Source organism: Megalops cyprinoides, chromosome 16 (assembly GCF_013368585.1).
Source record: "Megalops cyprinoides isolate fMegCyp1 chromosome 16, fMegCyp1.pri, whole genome shotgun sequence".
NCBI lineage: Eukaryota > Metazoa > Chordata > Actinopteri > Elopiformes > Megalopidae > Megalops > Megalops cyprinoides.
The window spans coordinates 6354245-6374450 of NC_050598.1; the positions used below are offsets into that span (position 1 = coordinate 6354245).

The 20206-nt window shown below is 41.8% G+C and overlaps 1 protein-coding gene across 2 annotated transcripts; it reads right to left on the minus strand.

Moving 5' to 3' along the window:
* Window positions 1-1365: 1365 nt before the first annotated feature.
* On the minus strand, window positions 1366-14485 carry LOC118791346 (cellular tumor antigen p53-like). Of its 2 annotated transcripts, XM_036548666.1 has the most exons (11): window positions 14328-14485; window positions 12295-12411; window positions 11955-12012; window positions 10180-10392; window positions 7726-7912; window positions 7145-7257; window positions 5297-5406; window positions 4632-4768; window positions 4269-4363; window positions 2006-2107; window positions 1366-1653 (listed from the first exon to the last, which is right to left on the minus strand). In XM_036548666.1, the coding sequence occupies exons 2-11, from the start codon at window positions 12360-12362 to the stop codon at window positions 1558-1560; spliced, it is 1179 nt and encodes a 392-aa protein (XP_036404559.1). In that variant the 5' UTR covers window positions 12363-12411; window positions 14328-14485; the 3' UTR covers window positions 1366-1557. The 2 variants fall into 2 exon arrangements, with proteins under 2 accessions (XP_036404559.1, XP_036404560.1); XM_036548667.1 differs by lacking the exons at window positions 10180-10392; window positions 11955-12012; window positions 12295-12411; window positions 14328-14485 and adding an exon at window positions 8209-8410.
* Between the last annotated feature and the right edge of the window lie 5721 nt (window positions 14486-20206).

Below are 20206 nucleotides of genomic sequence, written 5' to 3' on the forward strand. Positions count from 1 at the left end.
TTCCATCACAAAGCACAACCAAGGAATGTGATCCCTGACCACAAGATTTTACAAGTGTTAGCTACAGTTTTCCTTTTATTGTGAGGAACACTTGCCTAAAGCCAGGGGTGAACACATGGTCGGAAACAGTAATGGAAGTACAAAAAATAAACAAATGAAGATCAGCCATTTCGTTGGGAAGCAGTCTGCCAAAATCACTAACCAACAACTTACAGCCTGGTGATTAAACTTGATTTCCAAGTGTCAGCAGTGCATATGCTCCTTGTGTAAAACTAACAATAAAATTAAGACATTAATTATGAAGTTATGATTATTGTTTGATCGGAGGGGAGATGCATGGATGTGTATGTGGTTAATTGGCTAATTATTGTTGTTCTTCAGCTCAAATAAGGATAAATATATATTATCCTTATATTATTTTATATATGACAGGAAATTACACTTCAAGCCCAGTGTTTACACCAAGGAATAACACTTGGTTTTCATGCTTATCCCTTTCCCAACCTGCCCTTTTTCACATATCTGATACACTACAGCTGAAGATTACACGGACCCTTCAGAGTTTTTACTGCAGTGCAGTCAGTAAGAGTCTGCACAGCAGCACCACTGCAACATACAGCATATTCCAGGTGGCAAAATATTTTAAGTTCATATGACAGCAATAAAAAGCTATTGACAAATCTAAATTTAAGAGATGTACTATAGGTGAGAACAGATAATAATAATAATAACTACTGATTCAAGGTCTGGAAAAAGACAGAAAACAGAAAATACTGCTGCCTTGCAAGGTCCGATTCCAAGACTTCCATTTTAGACCAGGTACAAGCAGCCATAAAACCATAACGACACAACCATGTAGCCAAAAGAACAATTTCCAAGGTTTATTCAAGGTTTATTACTTTTTATTGAAAAATAAATGTTCACCCACCCTGTGTAGGTATGTGTAAAAATTTGGAAAAAAAAACTGAATTTTACAAAATTGTGTGTGGCAACATGTAGGGAAGAAACGTAGCGTTGTTTTCATGGACAAAATGCCAGCATTTATCCAGGTGTGCAGAGGGGTATAAAAGTGTGTGTAACAAAGACAGTCTAATTTATCAAAGGCAGTATTATAAACTCTTTGCCAAGCAAAAACAAAACAAAAAAAACATGTTAGCCATCATACACAGGAACCCAGAAAAGTGCATTTTGCTGAGAAATAGGTCTAAAATGCAACCGAATGGAGTAAAAGGAAGTTTCAGAATATGGAAAACATGGCACGAAGACAAACAGAGGCAGGACCGGTAGCACTATTCAGCAAACAGGCTGGATGTGAAGTCTGCTGTTTGTTTGGCATACACAATAAGCCGTGCCACATGGCCACATGCCACCTGTTAGCCCCCTGACTCCAATCTTCAGGCACTAGGATAGTGTAGTTTTTCATTATATAAAGCATAAAAAAGGCTATAGCTTATGCTTAGTTATTTTTGGTGAAGGCACCCTAGCTGGGTTGTTGTGTAGATAGCAGCTACATGATTTGAAAGCAGAAGTGACCGGGGGGAGGGGGGGTGTCGCCCCTCAGTCAGAGTCGCTCCTCTCCCCCCGCACCAGCATCTTCTTCCCTTTCTTAGGCGCCGCCCCCTCACGCTCCGGCTTGCTGGCGGTCTTGGGCTGCCTGTAACAGAACAGGAAGGAGGTTCGTCAAATATGTGGCCTGTTGCTGGTCTCACAAGAAAGAGGGGAAAAACGAGAGAGAGAGAGAGAGAGAGAGAGAGAGAGAGGGGAAGAGGCAAGCCGGAAGGTGGAGGAGGTGGAAAAAGACGTATTTTCCATCTTTATGACGCGAGGCCCTGGCCATCTGGAAACTGTCAGTTGAATTTACATGCCTGGCGTCTCTGCAGCAGTCGCTTCTGTCCGCACTCAGACAGAAAGGGCTGCAGATGGAAACGGCCGCTGGCAAACTCATCCAGGTGCGAACACAATATGACAGCGGTCATGAGAGTGTCAGGGACGGGTGCGCTCACTGTCTCTGCCGGTACTTGTCCTGGTCGGCAGCCGGCACCAGGTCCTGCAGCTCCAGGCCATCGTTGATGTGCTTCAGCATTTCGTACCGCTCCTTCCCGCGGACCTGGGAAGCAATGGGAGAGGAGGAATCACGTCATGAGGAGTAGGGATCCACCGATATGGTTTTTTCAATGCTGATATGATAATGATTATCTATAACAAAACAAGGACGTTAACCGATATTTCTGGCCGATATTTGAATGCTTTTAATTTTTTTTTCCCGGTGTGAAAAGAAACAGGCTTAATTACAAACCCTCTTTACTTGGTCATATGTTTTCAGGCATAAAGTTAAATAAAGCTGTTGGATTTTCTTCTAATTTTAAAAGTAAACGAACCGGACCAGAAGCGCGCTTGGAGAAAAAGCTTTATTTGGTGATGGAATCCGGCAGCATCTCTGCCTGGGAAACTTTAACTCAGAGAACTGTTACCGTGATCGGCCTTTTATACCATGAAACAAATGGCAACAAACGATAGGTTTACACTGTTGCAACATCAACCTATGTTCCCAGTGCAAATCGGGATCCTTTGATTCTGACCGCCCCTTTGTGTGGTGATGGTTGCCAATTGCCCACTCCTGGTTGTATGCTTCACTTGATGGCTGTTGCCTGCCTTAATCAATTGCTCTTGGCTCCAACTGTAACGTGGCGCCAAGAGGTGTGGAGCTTCCTTTGTAACTATGATAATAAGGCCATCAGGTTAACAGTTTTCTGATTCTGAACCACGTCTGGTCAGAAGTTAGAAGTACTATAATCTTACAAAGCGCAAAAAAATCAAATGAAAATTCTCTCAAAGATAAAAATAAACAGAAAATTGCAATAACTAAAATGACATTTGGCATTACAGATTATCTGTGAGGGTCACATTTGAGTTGCTGCGTGTGTGCAAGGGTGTGCACGTTCGAATGAGACGGTGTCCGAGAGAGAAACAGGGCCTACTAAAAGGGAGCCAATATTGACGTTGTGGGTAAATTTCTCTATGGTTATCTTATCTTGGCTAGGCAGCAGATGCCTATCGCTATTTCAAAAGCATTGAATTATCGGACGAACGATGGCAATCACCGCATAAGAAATAAAGCGAAGTGATATATCATTTAGGCTGCATTTTCATCATAAAGTATAAAATATCAAACCTTAAAACTAGGCTGTGTGTCCACACTTTTTCTGAAGCTGCGGGGAGATTCTTGGAGCCAATTTGCTCATAAACCATTTATGTGAAAAATGGACAGTTCATACAAAAGTAGGGTACCGTGTGGAAGGACTGTGATACAATTAGCGAAACTACTGTGAAGTGCAAACTGTGTGCTGCAAATTTTTATTTTAATAACTCGACTTCCATGATGATGATGATGAATCCAAATGAAAAAACATCAAAGCTGCAAACGGTTGCTTAAATGACGACTAATTCAGAAGGGCTGTGCTTTAGGGTAAATTTCTTTGAATGTTTCATTTGAAAGAATAAATATACATTACTATTTGTAAATTGTGCAGTGTTAAACTCTTGCAACTTATAGCATAAGTGCACCAATTAGTCCTTATTATAAGTCCTCATTTCTTTTATATTCCAAGCTTGTTTTTTGTTATTTTTTTTTTTACGCTTAAGCGTAGACTACTTATACTGCTTCAGTAAGGTCCAATTAGCCTAGTGCAATTTGGTTGGCATGGTTTTAGCACAACAACCTTTTTACTGGATACTTACCTTCCATTCTTGTTTCCAGCAGCAGGTCTGAGAAAACGTTTGATTTTCAAGGTCAGATAACGTTGTCTGTCTCGACCAATGAGGGAATTTTGTGGAATGTTAGCCATACCAATAGCAGTTTTTCCTGACAGAGGAAATGCGTCGGGATAGTACACGCATTGCTTTTAAAAGGTTATTTTTTTTAATGCAGGAATTTAGATACTAGATACTAGAATTTAGATACTAATTTAGATACAAAAATATACTGATGTGCGATAATCAAATTTGCAAATATCCCCAATTATCTAACAACCAGATCAAGTCTATCACTCGCAGTACGAGTCACACTTATCTAAGCACTGCTGTTGATGTCTGACACATGAGTTCAAGTCAAGTGTAGAGGATATGCACTACGTGGGATACAGCCCCAAAAACACCCCCACAGACACTCTCCCAGAGCTTCACACAGGGGGCAACGGATGTGTGGATTGATCACTACTTGACCCACCGCCAACAGGTGCACACATGTGCGACTGTGTGTGCAGACTCACCAGCAGCGTGTAGACTTCCTCCTCAGGCTTGGACACAGTCTTGGGCTTCTTGCTGACCTCTGGGCGGGTGGTGGGCTGAGACACCTCCCTGAAATCTAAGACGGGCGGGAACCAGTCAGCTGACAATCCTCTTGGGAACGAAACAATTACAGCCAACCAACAACAAAAAGCATATAATATGCATAAATATAGAGACTAACATGCATAAATGGCTTGATAGCTATCCACATCACAACTGATTTGCAGTACCACCCTTTCAGTCCTCATTCCTCCTCGTCAGACCCAAATCCCACTCCACCCTCACTTTCCCCAAACACCGCCCCATCTCACCCCCCACCCCCGATACGCCTCTCCCGCTCTTACTACGCTTGGTCCCGCCAGAGGTCTTGGTGCTCGTCTTCTCCTGCTTCTTCTGGAACTTCTCCTCCTCAGTCTTCCTGTCCCGGCCAGGGCAGGCGCACACACGGACCTCGAAGCAGCGGCGGCCCAGGACATGGCCCCTGCAGGGCGAGGAGGAGGAGGCACGGTTATGTGACGATGACGATGTGCACGGGGGGGTTGGAGATGGTGACAGAAAAAGAGATGTCAGAGAGCCAACAGAGATAGAAAGAGGGATTGCCAAAGTAGGAAGAGATAGAGTGATGATAACAAGGGACAGTCACAGCTGACAGGTAAAGACAGACAGACAGACAGACAGAGACAGAGACAGAGACAGAGACAGAGACAGAGAGAGACAGAGAGAGAGACAGAGAGAGAGACAGAGAGAGACAGAGAGAGAGAGAGAGAGAGACAGAGAGAGAGAGAGAGAGAGCTGGCTAGATAGGTCAAAGGTAGTTTTCAGGTAATATTGGTAGAGAAAAAGAGTATCACCAGAGAGAGAGAGCAGGAGAGAGGAATGGTCAAAGACAGCTGAAAGGTACAGACAGAGTGAGAAAGAGGGACGATCAAAGATAGCCTAGAAGTAAAGACAGAGAGAGAGAGAAAGAGATGGTGAAAGAAAGTTGACAGGTAATGATAAGCAGACTCACTCTTGCGTCTCCAGCGTGATGATGGTTAGGATTGGCCGGCGGTTCATGCCGCCCATGCAGCTGGTGTTGCACATGTAGTTATACAGCACCGTGGTGCACTCGGAGCCCGGCTGCAAGTCAACACATCAACTGTGTTTAATATACTAAGCACAATCATTACTTATATCAAGTATATTACTTCTGTATATTACATATATTCCAAGCACTACCCTACACATATGCATGCTGTCCCTTGCCTTTACTGAAGGGGGACTTCAAACCCTGGGGCTCCTGGGTTACAAAGCAATAAAAGGAGTCAATTTGTCATTCATGACTCCACCACCAACTCCACAGAAATCAGTCTCCTACAATTCCCAGAAAGCCATTTGCCCATAGACTGATTACCGCATGGGGAAAGTGGGCACGTGTCCAGGACCCTGGAGCCAATGGGGGCCCTTGGCCTTAAGATTGATTATTATCCTTTTTTTTAATGTGAAAAGTATTTTTGTTTTTAAAATACTGGAGTAAATGTGATTTTGAAAATGTAGCACGATTAAGAAATTGTTTGACTGTTTTGTAAATTAGCGGATTAAATAATGTCATAATGACATAGGCTATAGGTCAAATGTCAACATGGAGAAACGCGCACTTAGCGGGTCAGCAAAGTGTAAACTCAAAAAAAAAGTGGTTATTGATAAGTTAGTCAGCTGTCTTGGCCACAGACTTGATGCATTCAAGCACCTATGTGATCTATTTGGGGCTCTGTTCATGCCAGAGACCACATCAGACAGTGAAGCAGTTGACAAAGCGAACACGCTTTCCTCTGCCTATCCCTCTGATGTGGACAGAAGTCTTGTCGATGAACTCATTCACTTCAGATCTGTCATTAGACCTGACGGACTGAACATGCCTACATCGAAAACATCTGAAAATAATGCCCGATTGTGGATTGCAGTCAACATTTCCCAATGTATACATTGCGTTAAGACTGTATCTGATGCTTCCTGTCAGCAACTGCCAGGGAGAACGGTCCTTTTCACAAATGTCCAGGATTAAAAATGAACTAAGGACAAGGATGACAGAGACGCCTTAACATGCTGTCACTCATGGCCATTGAATCGGAACTTGTCCAGGAGTTGGACTTTGATGACCATCATTAATGATTAATGATCAATGACTTCTCTTCAAAGAAGGCCAGAAGAAAGCCAGTGGTTTAGGTGGAATATTTTTCACTGCGGTTTTATTTAAATTAAGGTGTGTGTTTGACTCCTAAAGATGTATATACTGTGCTGTACATGGCATGTATAGAACGAAACATTATAGAAGAAATGAATTATAGAGCAAATTGTAAATTGAAACAGACCTAAAATGGCAGTAATTTAACATGTCAAAATAACGAATATACTTTCAAAGCAATACATACAGTGTGGTTGTGGGTTGCCCTGTGCTGTTTTGCGACCGAACTCTGTGTGCTTGGGGAGGGCACACGCAGTGCGCGTGTACTATTTGCGTGTGTGGGTAGGGGCCCGTGGTGATGATAATCTTTCCATGCATTTGCCACTTCATTCCCCCCCTCACTCTCGAAAAACAAACAGAACCAGCTTAATCAGTCCAGGACAGCCATGTGGGTATGTACTGAGAGCTCACACTGAGGTTTGCTGTGAACATGTTGATTTGCTGCAAGGAGTCAGAGTTGAAATCAAGAACCTGTTCACTTTCACCTTTCACCAATTGGATGCAGCATTCTGACATCTGAGCAAGTGAGTACTGAGTAGCTCTGTGCCCCCTGGCTCCTCGTTAAAATGTAGGATAATTAACAACACTTTGACCAGTTGGACAGGTAAAGGTGATCGGGTGACGGGGCATTACCTGTGGGAGTTCATAGGGAACCACGACGCTATGCCTCTCGGTGTTGGAGTCCTCCATGTAAGAGACTTGCTGGCTGCCCTCCACTCGAATCAGGTGACTTGGGGGGGCAGGACCTGAGGGGAGGGGGGGCACAAAGGACAACAACTTTGATGAAAGCCGAATTTCTGTGTGGTGTGGTTCCGAGACACAGCAGGCACCAAGCCCTTAGTTTGCCCTGTCATACGTCAGTCGCGCTGACCTGCGCTTATACTAAGAGGCGTCAACAGCTTGAAAGCTTCCTGAAGCGCAGTATGTCTTTGTAATACACCTGCATGTCTCTGCCCATCTTGGAGACTGTTCACACGCAGATCTTGTCGCTCATTACTACCACAATAATGAATTGCTCTAGGTGTGATGCTTCTGTTCACATGCATGCCCATGACTAAGGCAAGGACACTGCCCGTGAGTACACGGAACAGAACCCATAAATACAGGAAACAGAACCCGTAAATACCCGGAACAGGGAATTATTAAAGGCATAAAAGGGGCCTTGCGACTGTGTTCGGGCGTTGTGTTAGTGAACTCTGAGGAGCGGCTCTCACCGTTGTTGAACTCATGGGTCTTCTCGTGGTGGGGGCAGCAGCGCACCGTCAGGGCCATGTGCTCCAACTTTTTGTACACAGCGGTGGCGCGCAGGACGGCCCCCAGTGGAGGGGAGTGGTCCACCAGAATCTCCACGGGGCACGTCTTGGCCAGCTGGCAGAACAGCTTGTTCAGGTCCGGAGAAAACTGCAGGGAGGAGCAGTGCGGCTATCAGCAGTGCGCCATACAGCTCCGCTACACAAACTCAGACTCAAGTTTTGATTAAAATGTACACATACAGACTGGATAGCAGCAAGCCGCTGGACTGCTCATCCAAGAAACATTACTGCTCAAAGGACACTTATACTGAAGTGAATAGGAAAGGAAAAGCCTTATAACAAACACAACTGTGAACGTCACAAGAACACCACACAGCGGAGAACCGCATGATGTAATGACGCTATTAAGAGGTCAGCACCTTCCACACAAACGCCCCCTCTTACCTTCTGTGCCATGCCCAAGCCATCCTTAATTTCAATGCACTTAGGCAATTCTGGTTTTAATATGATATTAACGTTCAGCAGGTGTCTTACCACCACGTACTCTACACAAAACCCCTCTCCTATCATTCTTTAGCGTTGCTTATCCCTTCATCATTTCTTGCATTATTTCCCTTCCAGGGACTGCAGGATCAGTTTGAGGCAAGCAGCAGGATCTGAATCTGCTCTGAGTACTTTGGCTGGGAATATACCCAGCACCTTCTCCCAACTCCCCTCCCCCGCCCTGTTCACACTGAACAAGTCCTGGCATGCCTTAGACCAGTGCAGGCATGAACACAAACAGAAAGCAGGCATGAAAGTGCATGAATGACCTCATCTCTCTCTCCCTCACAAACATGTGTGTGTGTGTATATGTGTGAGATTACACACACACACACACACACACAAAGCACTCTGTGACGGACATTTTTTCAAAGAAATACAGTGAAAATATGCTTTTTAATGCAAATATCTCGCAAAGACAGCCGCTCTCTTGTGGCAGAGCTTCAAGAATGAAAGTGCTTCAGAAGCCACAGAACTTGGTCCCAGGTGTCATTCAGACAGATTTGCACCACTTCCTTTTGGGTTTGGGTTCTAAAAACACGCCTGCACCTGCTCGATGAGCTCCAGATTCATGTAACCATGTAAGAGAGGAAAAAAAAAAGAAAAAACACCAACGGCTTACAGGGTGAGGAGTGTAACTGCAGTAACCCTATCCTTGCCGGAAAAAACAAACCCTGGACAGAAGTACAGCCAACGGACATGCCTTGTCATGTCTTTGCGCTGTGTCTCGCAAAATACCACTGCCAACCATTGACACAACAGAACCCGGAGTAACCAAGCAAACAGCTCCTCTGTAATGATACCAGCACCCTATATGACATGGTTAAAATGTACTCTTGATCATCATGGTGGTTTCAGTAGACACACTAGTGGTGTCCCAACTTGAGCTTAATAATACGGACCCATCCACCAGTGCTGCTGATCAATAGTCAGGCATTATCGCAACAACGGTCTAAACTTCACGTCTCAGTAACGACGGAGAGAATTTACACATCCGAATCTTTGGATTTCTGAGCACAGGTAATTCTTCTTGTTTTTTATTATTGCTCAATATGCAGATGTCAAAACAGGCAGAATTATGAATACACAGATAGTCCAGGATAAATGTAATGGTGCATTAATATATTTGGATCACTTTCTGCGTGATTTTTTTTTGCCAGTGCAACTGTGCATATATTACTGTGGCTGGCAGTACATGAACAGGAGAATATGTAACAATGTGTGTGTGTCCTACTGTCTAATCCATGTGTGTGACATCCCATATTTCAGGCACTGAAATATAGAAATGATGATTTTAAATTCACCCTTTCTTCACCCAAGACTGTTTTGGGTTTCTTGCCTCCATCTTGTCTGCTGGTCCACAAATACACTTGACATACTTAAAACTATTCTAAGTAAGGCTATTTTAAGCTTAAAGTAAATTGTAGTGCAGCCCTGGAGGGGGAGAGAGAGATCTAAAGACATCTATTTGTGCTTTCCCTATTTCACATTTCCTTTTTACTGAATCAAAGTTTTCAGATTTGATTTGCTCCACTCTGACTTTAATTTTGCTGTTTGTGAACACATTTTCATTTGAGGCAAAGTCACCAGTATTCTGGTGTGAACGATAAGCCTAATTCAAACTGCAATTGACAAATCGCATTACATTTGGTTAACAGATCCTCTCATCCAGACCAAATTAATGATTTATATAGGTGGATATTTAGTGAGGCAACTGAGGTGAAGCCACTTGCCCAACCTTTGGGTTACAGGCCACGCACCCTCTCACGACACCACACTGCCGCCCTAGATTTTGTGGCACTCCACATGTGCGTGTGCGTTCCTCACTGAATTTCTGGAGTGTGTGTGCACGCGCATGCGCACAGAACTCACGGTGGAGTTGACAGACTTGGCAGTGCTGGACTGCTCAGGGAAGTGCAGACGGAAGCCCAGATCTCCAGGGTAGTCGGTGGTGGAGGGGACCACGGAGGCGAGCGGGGGGCCGCTGTCCAAAGCCGACACCGATGGCTGGGGCGTAGCAGTGGTGGGCATCTCATAGCTCAACACCGCCTCAAAGTTCCCGCTGAGAGGGGCATCCACTGGCAACTGCAGAGTTAAAGACAGCGGACATGTCAGCCTGGAAGATCACACACCATCACAAACGCAGAAGATATCAGTTTTATGCTTTCTTACACATCCCCCACCTCTGGAATCATTTGTTGTGCATTAGGCTCATTTTACCTACGAAGACCTCAGCACTAATACAGGTGCACTGAAGTGAGACCAATACATCCCGCATCATTAATGCACTACAACTACTTTTTGCACTACAATTCCCACAGTTCACCATAGTGAAGCGGGCTCCAATCAGGGGGATAACAGCTGCTCTTCTGGCGTCATCCAAGAAACTCACACCAACTCTGCAAAGCTTTCTCTTATCGGTGACCGCTAGCGAAACACGACTTCTCTTCTTTGAACACAGTGGTTTAGGCAGATAAACCTGCTTATTTGCATTATGAGGATAACGCTGGTTACCAGCAGCACTAACATTCGGCATCACCATGGTTATCTCTCCAAAGGCCGTGGCACAAAGTTTGAATATTTTTCACTAAACTGTGCAATTTCTGAGAGAAACCACCAGGCCAAATCACCTCACAGGGTCCCAGTCGTGTGGACCCTTATGGTCGTTTGTAAGTTCATTGAAAGTCAATGCGACACACATCACTGCATGTTCACTCCATGGTGAAGCTACCAGCTTTTAAATAGGCCTCTCACTCTTCTCCTCCTGTCATCAGAACAGGAACGTCCCCCTCCATCAGTGCGGAAAGTCTCAGAGTTTTCCCCCGTTGCACAGCGATTTGAATGTCCCCGGCCATTATCGCTGGATGATTCCATTACATCACATACAGTTAGCAGGCGCTCTTATCAAGAGCGGCTTCCAGCATAATAGAACATAAGTGTATCCATTCGATTTAAACAAGCAACAGTGTCAGACCAGACTCACAACACTCCCAGACCAGTGAGTGTGAGCATAACACTATTCAAGCCCTACCACAAGTTAACTTGTGTCCTCCGACAAAAGCCAAGTATACTACGATACAACAGGTCGTACAACACAAATTCATAATACATCATGATACTGCAAATGCATTTTCTGAAGACGAAAGCTGCTCCTTTCGTCAAACACTAGTACGGACTGAGCGAAGGGCCACCGGAATGTCTGTGGAATTTGACCAAGAGCCCGTAAAGGAGCTAACCCCACAAGGGGCTTGCCTTTGTAATTCTGCATGCATCCAAAAAAATTCACGTCATCAGTCTTAACCCCTCCCCCCAAACCTCCCACCCACCTCCTACCCCTTCCGTTATGATCAGAGGGCCATTAAGTGTCCTGTTTGTTTCTTTTTTGCCTTGATTCCTAAGATGTCTGAACACAGGTTTGTACTCAGCGCCCCCGTATGCCAATCCTCAGCCTGTGGTTTGGCAGTGCATTCACCTCTTACTCATCCCTCCACAAACTGTGGTTAGGCAAATGAAGCCACATCATCAAAACCCTCCTTTTTTTTCCCTCAACAGTCAGCCACTGTTACTCGTGTGTATGGTTACTGACAGAAGAAAGTGAATTAATGGACATAGTGCCATTGACAGCAAGAATGATGGTCTTGACTTACTTGGCTTTCCCAGGTGTCTGCCACAACTGGAGAGACACTGGTGGTGGGTTGAGCAACGCTGGAGGGGAACAACAGAAATCAAGCTGATAAGGCACAGGACACAAAAAGACCATGCTGTATGCAAACTCAGAGAAAACAGGCATCTTCAAAAAGACAAATAACAGTTCTGAAACCCTGCTGAGTTCAGACTCCTGAGAGCAAGAGCGTGGTTCTCTCAGGGCCTCTGGGCTGGTTTGGTATCTCGACAAAGGCTCCACTGACTGGCCCGCCCACCGTTTCCCCTCTCTGTGTCTGAGCATTGACGCCAGTGAGGGGCTCCCTCTAGTGGCCAGAAACTTACATCATGTTCCACAGCTCCTGGAAAGACTCCTGGCTCAGTGGGAGAGTATCTGACTCTTGCTCTGCCATTTCCGCTTCCTGTCCCTCACTCAGGCAGCCAATCACAGCACAGCAAATGCTAAAGGCAGAGGACAGAAACAGAAGCAGGGAGAGGGAGAGCAGCTACGATTATTCATGCTGATGCAAGGAGCCCCATAAGTTCTTCAAGGAGTCTCACCAGTGTGAACATTGTGCAAGCCCCCAGAACCCCAGAACACAGACAGCAAGAGTTAGGGGAAAGATAAAGGAAGAAGCCCGATCTAAAAAAAAAAAGGTATGCATAAAATGCATTTTACATCAAGCTGATGAGTTTGTCCTTCAGGACAAATCAGCATTTTAAACATCTTTCAGGACAGTCAGTTTACATCCGCCTACACTGTGCCTAAAGGTCTCCCCACTCAGTCTGAGTGAGGAGAGCAAAATGTCTTTGGTATCTCATGTTTCACTTGCAACCCCAAATCATGCGAGGACAAGTTTGTGTGGATTCTACATGCAAAATTTGGCCGATACTAGTCTCGTAATTTCCCCCACAACTCACTCCAAACTGCCGGTGTATAACTACCCAGACTGGTCCTGAGAAGAGTCCTGTCAGGACTCGCCATCGAGATGTACTCTGGCTGTAACAGTAATGTACTTTAATCTGCGTGTGACCCCGAGTGACACCAGCAGCCATTTGTTAAAATACAGAGGAACTTTTTTTTTTTAAATCTACTCCCAAAAAAAGTTTAGGACTATGAACATACTATAAAACTTTTAAAAAGTCAACAAAAGCAATTACATTCATCACAATTCATATTCTAGACATATAGGAAAGAAATGATAGGCACGTAACATTAATTAAAAAAAAAGCAATTAGGAGAGACGATCTGATAAGGTGCCGATTGGCCTTTAACCAAGACAAAAACTCTGTACCTGCCCAAGGAATTTTACCCAAATGTGTGTCAGCCACTCCAGTGTGACACCAATTTTACCAAAAGCAGGGGACCTCTTTCACCTGTTTTGCACCAGTTTCCACAGAACTCTAGGCCAGATTTTTTTTACAGATTTAATTTTAAGGCCAGATGAAGTAGCCTATTTTCTGTGAAGCCACAGATTTCCTTGGGCCAAACCAGATACCAATTTTTGTAACAACAACCTTAACTATGCTAGTCGCAATTCTCACTGGGAAAACGTCTTATGGAATACATGGCGTTGGTCGTACACAGGCTACACAGGTAGACAAACTTGTTTACAGCATATTGTAGCACTTCTGAACACAGCGTTTATGAAGCCTCACAGTGATCACTGGCTTCCGGTATAAATGTTCAAGTCCTGAGTTGCGCATCTCATGATCTCCAGGGAACCAATCTGGTAAAATCCAAATCTTTGATTTAAGCACCTATTTCGTGTGAAGTTCAAACACATTCCAGCAAGGCCTCAACGAGCTACTTTAACTTCCCATTAAGGCAAGGCCCGATTTGCTTATCTTGGTGCGGGACAACGCAAAAAACACGAAAAAATACTTTGCAAACATTTATTGTTTTACATTTGTAAAAGATATTAAACTGCTCCAAAACTAGAGTCAAACGGTCCGTGCGTCTCTGGTTAAGGCAGGAAACGAATGGTTGTGCTGCAAACTATGAATAAGAAGACATCAAGCAAACCGGTCGATGGGAAGAAGATCCAAGTACGACTGTCTATGCCCTTCCTCATTACATAAAGTAGCTTTCAACGTTCGCAATTCAAAACACGGCATATCATAACCGGTCTGTGAATGAGATCCCAATTCAAAGAAGATGGTCGGAGCTCTGCAAAAAGTTCTGCAACTAAAATAATTAGTTGGATAACGTCCGCTAGCTAGCTAGATTGCCGCCACAGACATTTGGCTAGGTAGCAACATGCTATCATTGGCAGGACAGACTTATAAAGAAACTAGATCGCTAAGGAACAGATTAGCATAGCTAGCAATCGGACCTACATTTCTTTGAATGAGGGTGTAACTGCCGATAACTTTACCTCCTCTCCGGTCGAAGCCACTGCTGCGATTTGTTACAGCCTTTCTTTGCTATGTGTCTTCCGCTTCAGAATTCAGAGACACTTCTGAGAAGCGGGGCCTGCCTGCTTGTTAACCGCTTGAGCACCGTGCGATTTTCCCGCTGCTCGAAAAAGCACGCTTTGGGGATTCCCCAAAAATGTCACCGGAAGCAGTTGGACAACTGCGCGGAGTTCAAGTGGCTCCATCTCCTGCCAATCAGAGGCCAGAAAATAAAACCAGTATGTTTTGGAATAACCGCGGGTGCAACTTGAGTTAATTCAGTTAATTTAACTGCTGAAGTGTTTATTTTAATTGTATTTCCGGCTGGCTAGATCAGACTACACGAGTAAATAGTTTAGTCATGTTTCGTTTACACGAGAGTGTTGGTTCCCATTCTAGATGTTCGTCAGCGGTGGTAAATACGCCAACTTTGCCAGTAAAATTGGTAGCTAACCATGTATTATAGGTAGAGTTAGTCAACAAAGGCTGGTACGAAGAAGTCTGATATGCAGTTTAGGCCCAGCTGCATAAACAGTGGAAATCTACCGCCTGTTGCACTTGCCAAATATTTAAGTTTTTGCAATATAGTATGGAGGAGCGCTGGAGGGGATACATCTATGTTTAGACTATTTAGTCACAATTCATATCATAGTGTTCAGGGTTCTGCTTTTTATCGCTAACTTATTTCGTCCCGTTATGTTAAGATCAGCAGACAGTGGGCATCTTTTCAGTTTCCTAAAAGTATCTCTACCTCACCAGCAGTGGAACGAACTGCCTGTCAATAAGGACTACAACGTACTGTATGTAATGTAATGGTCGTAATGGGTTCAAGACGAGTAAGGTTAATGTCTATTCCGTGTGTGTGTATATATACACTTCGTTTGGACACACCTACTCATAGAAGAGTTTTTCTACATTTTTATTATTTTCCACATTTTGGAATAATAGTAAAGACGTCAAAACTATGAAATATCACAATATCACAACTGGAATTATGCAGTGACCCAAAAGTGTATATTATATACTTATATTTTACATTTTTCCATATAGCAAAAAAAAAAAAAAAAATAGAATTAAAATTAAACTTTTTTTGAAAGAAATTTGTACTCACTATTTATATTATTCTACAAAACAAATTTCAAGCATGTAACTCATCCTAAGCAGGTGTGTCCAAACCTTTGACTGGTACTGTGTTTACTGAGACTTCATATAATACATGTATTATACTCAATGTCACTTCCACATTTTGGTAGTTGAAACACGGTCTCCACCCACATTACCACATTACACTAGGCAGTTTTTGCATTTTGAACCACAATTTACGACATAAGGATACCCGCACTCATAAATACACTTCCAGATTGACTGTTGTAACAGACTCTCCGGATCCTGATCCCATCTGAAACTGCAGAGATCACTCACACAGACGTTTCACTTTAAGAAAACAAAGTAATATGTCAATGTTTAGTGAAGTGTATAGGCAAAATATATAGCCATGTTATATCCGTTATTTCCACTATCATTTTAGTTCATTCAAATATTCCTTACCTCTGGGGTTTTATATTTTAGCATACAATAATATACACAAACATGCACAGAATGCGTCCTATAAAACTAACAACCGTACACTGGGGAACAGTCTAACCTTTATATTAATATACTGACTGAGCCAGTAGGCCCAAAAATTCATTTAAACCTGATCCCACTTGCACATATATCACGAGTGGTGTCAACAAAGTTATTTCACGCACACTTAAACACTGGAGTAACACAAGGATGGGTGCCCAGTGAGTAAAAAACACCCATAACTCTGTGAGTGGCCTGAATGACATAGGAAGTAAAGCACCATGAGCTTAGCAAGTGGCATGAAGAGGGCAGCTGGAAGTTCCCTACTCTGTGCCTCAGTGCCTCCACTAAGAGAAAAGTCAAGCCATTCATTCAGTAAATACAATTTCAAAAATTAATAAACAAGAAACCAAGCAAACAAGACGACCTTCAAAATTAGTTGCATTCATATTGTTAAATTGAATTGCATTCAAATTGTTAAATATGTGGCACCTTACATCCTATACATTTTTTGCTAATCAAAATGGTTTGAGAATATATAAAACATATTTTGATCATGTTCATGCATAATTGCTAAGAGGGTTGTTTTAACAGTTGAACCACAATTCCACATTTTTGCAGTGAAAGAAAGTTGTTGGGGGTTTTGTACATAATCAGTCTATGTGAGTATTTTTGAACGTAATCCGCAACCAAAGAGGTTCATAGATAAACCTCTTTAAACCATCATGCCAAAACCATGTTCTAATAATAAAAAAAATGTAGGTGTCATTCACAGCCAATTGTGCTCATGGCAAGTTGTCCAGAGTTTCTGTGATCTGCAAAATGTTCTCTATCATGTTGCAAAGAAGAAGAAAAAAGAAAAGATGCTGGAACAGGTGAAAGCAAGTTCTGTTGGACCAGGCTGAAAAGCAGACACACTCTCACTCTCTCACTCGCGTTGCCTTACCATGCTACACTGCTTCAAATTGCATCCGGGTCCTTACCGCTGTTTACACTATTTGAATTTACCCACACTGTCCTGTTCCAGTCTGAGTCTAAATTGTCTTATAAAACCAGTTTAGCCCATCTGAAACCACCAATATGCTGCAATGTTGTGACTCCATTTGCAATTTTAACCAAAAAGCAATTACTTATTCTGGCCCTTTAGTGTCAGCTTGCCATCATTCCAATTCCATTTTTTATTATGATTCAGGTGTGCTTCTCAGTTCTGGATTAGGAGTTTTGTTAAATTCAATAAAATTAAGAATGCATATGAAGTCACCAAATCCCCACTAAATGACAGTGTAGGGAAGAATGGCACTCCCAATACTATTTTTAAAATAAACAAAATAATCATCAGTTTTATTGCTCTATTTCATGGAAAAATATCTACACAAGTTTTTATCAAAAATGCAAAACCAAGTGTTTTTTGGGGGAGGGGGGGGGGGGGGCACTTGGCAAATTTCTGCATGGGTATGCCCACCATATTGGAAAAAAAACTCTGACATGCATGACACAAGAGTTATGAAACTTCCTATTTTTTCCTATTTTTCTCATGTCACAAAACATATTTTCTTAATTTCTACATAAAAGGTCTGCCATTTTCCACCATTTTGGATTTAAATTATATCTTCTCTCAGACCATGTATGAGATGTATGCCAACATAAGACTTTCATTAATTTGTTCTTTGGAAGTCGCTCCTCGAAAGTCATTCTCTTGTCTTTAGTACAGCTATGTGCCTGCACAGTTACCGCTATACACATTGTTACAATGTAGTTACACAAAATTAAATACCAATACGTTTTTCCATTAAACAAAATGGCCACAATAAGCAAATAAATAGGTGGTGTGTACAAATAACACACAAAAAATATCTGATATGAAACCATTTTGCTGATCTGAATTAAATGTGACACACCTGTACTATTACGCATAGAAACAGGTCTCCAAATGTGAGGGAGATCTGTAATGAGACACAGCAGCCCTGTGCATTTGAGGCGTACCTACTTTGGGATGGTTTTAGAACAGGGACCGCAAATATCAGGAAAAAAATATATATGTTCGTCCTTTCCTGTATGTTTCATGTAGGCCATGTTGGAGCTTTTTTTGCACTAAATTTTTAAGCATTCACTTACCTGTGAAAATATACTTCCAGGATGCATCCAAAGTAAAAATTAAAATGTCAAAATTGGACCAAAACAATAATTACATATATACACAACATTTTTTACTACAAGCTACAAAGAGTCGTTCACACATTTTCATGGATTTTTTCAAAACTGAAAATGATTTTTTTTTTTTTGCATTTTCATTTTTGGTCAGAAAATGTCTCTCTATTAGAGAAATCAGAAATAGACCTGAGAAATAGATGGGATCCAATATAGCACCATATAGATAATTGTTTGGCCTGCCCAAATTATCGTCTTATAACAAATAGAGAGATTGAATTAAATATCTGAAAAAGGGTGAAATGTAGTTTACATAATATTGCTTTAAAATCTTTTCAGTTATATACGGGATCTGTGGGTTATTCTTTGGGCAATGCATTCCAGAAGAAATGCTTACAAAACTAAATAAGATATTCTTAAATTGTTCAGATTATACTAATGACTCTCAACAATATTTAAGGGACAATTTGTTTTCAGTGCAACCACTAAGATAATCATAACAACATACAGACTGAAAGCAACTATGACCAATTACAATGGATTTTTAAGATTTTAAGTGCAGGTTGTGGCAGGCTGAATAGGTCTCAACTTGAGGCACACAGCAACATCTCAACTGTGTATCCAGATTTCAGCTTACCTTACTCACACAATTGCTATCATGTGCTTGCACTGAAAACATATTGTTCTTAAATATTGTTGAGACATTTTTAAATAGATTTCAAAATATCTCGCATGAAATTTTTTGTATATGCCTTTAAAGCTAAATTTGCCACTATAAAAGTAAATAAAAGGCAGAGAAACACCATGGAAGTGTTTGGAGGTTTGGATGAACACTTTTGAAATAAATATTAGAGGGTGTGAAAAATTATGTGTCCTGTGGTTCAAATCAGCCATTGAAGTTTATATATGATTTAAATAATTCGATTTAACATAAAATGGCTCTTATTCGGGTCAGAGCTATACCTGATCAGGGTGCAATATTATCTATTTCATATAATATTGCATTCTGCATGACATAATGCAGAAAGCGCAAGAACCGAACAAGACAAGCCAAAAACTAAACACATTTATTACTGTTAAATGTGAGTTAAAATGCACAATAAAATTATTTTTAATAAATGTATAATTTCGTGCAATGTGTACAAAATGGCGGACAAGGTAAGCTTCCTGATTTCTAAAATGTGACCTTCTACCATCAGAGTGTAATGGAAAAATGAATCCTCTAAGTTCTGAAAACATTAATGCATAAATAAATTCACATCCATATCTATTTTTCTCAATGAAAAATGACTTTCATTTTTTAGTGCAGGTAAAAGTATTTCTGTAGTGCAGAAAAAACATCTGAAACCAATGTATGTCATTTTTAAAAAGTAACCACAATTCAAAAGTTAGCAATCAAGCCAATGCATTAACCAATAAATGACATAACGTTTTTCAATTATTCGGTCCTATTATTCACCTCTCAAGTTTTAATTAACTAAGAGCTATCAAGAACTGATAGCACTCAGTTAAACATAAACAACAGATAAATTGATATCTCTCAGTTAAACATAAACAACAGATAAATTGATATCTCTCAGTTAAACATAAACAACAGATAAATCGGTCATAAAAATATGTTTAGGAACAATAATCTGGTTCCGCTTATGATGAAAGCAAAGGGCACAAAATAAAAAAATCATTCATTCATTAAGACCTTGAAATTCTGTTTGCAGAGAGCACAGCCTGCCTCCTTCACAGACACACACACACACATAAAATGGCGTTCTTTTCCTGAATAACACAGCCTTGCAAAGTAGGCCTAAAAGGTTTTTAAAAAGAACAGACCGCGTCCTTCTTTCACATTTGGAAATGGCACAAATTTGCCATTTTAGTGAAAAAGGAGACACTATCGAACCAACAGCATAATATGCCCTGATAATACAAATCAAGTTCCCCTGAGCACATGGTTGCTTTCATGTAAGTATGACACAACCTTCTCCCTACATACAGCACTGCAAGCAAAACTCCCTGATGTAATCAGCCAACTCAACAAAAGTCCTAAGAAGCAGCGATTATACACAAATATATAATTATGGGCTCCCAAATGTCAAAAATATGCAAGGAAGACGAGGCAAACCAAACATATGCAGTTCATCTCAAATCT

What these genes read in the sequence shown, in the direction of transcription:
- LOC118791346 (XM_036548666.1), bottom strand. Translation starts at nt 12,362, where the DNA reads ATGGCAGAGCAAGAGTCAGATACTCTCCCACTGAGCCAGGAGTCTTTC. An exon ending in AGGAAGTCTACACGCTGCTG is followed by an intron (nt 2,108 to 4,268) that starts GTGAGTCTGCAC and finishes ATTGCTTCCCAG; the next exon opens with GTCCGCGGGAAGGAGCGGTA. An exon ending in AGGACAAGTACCGGCAGAGA is followed by an intron (nt 1,654 to 2,005) that starts CAGTGAGCGCAC and finishes TTCTGTTACAGG; the next exon opens with CAGCCCAAGACCGCCAGCAA.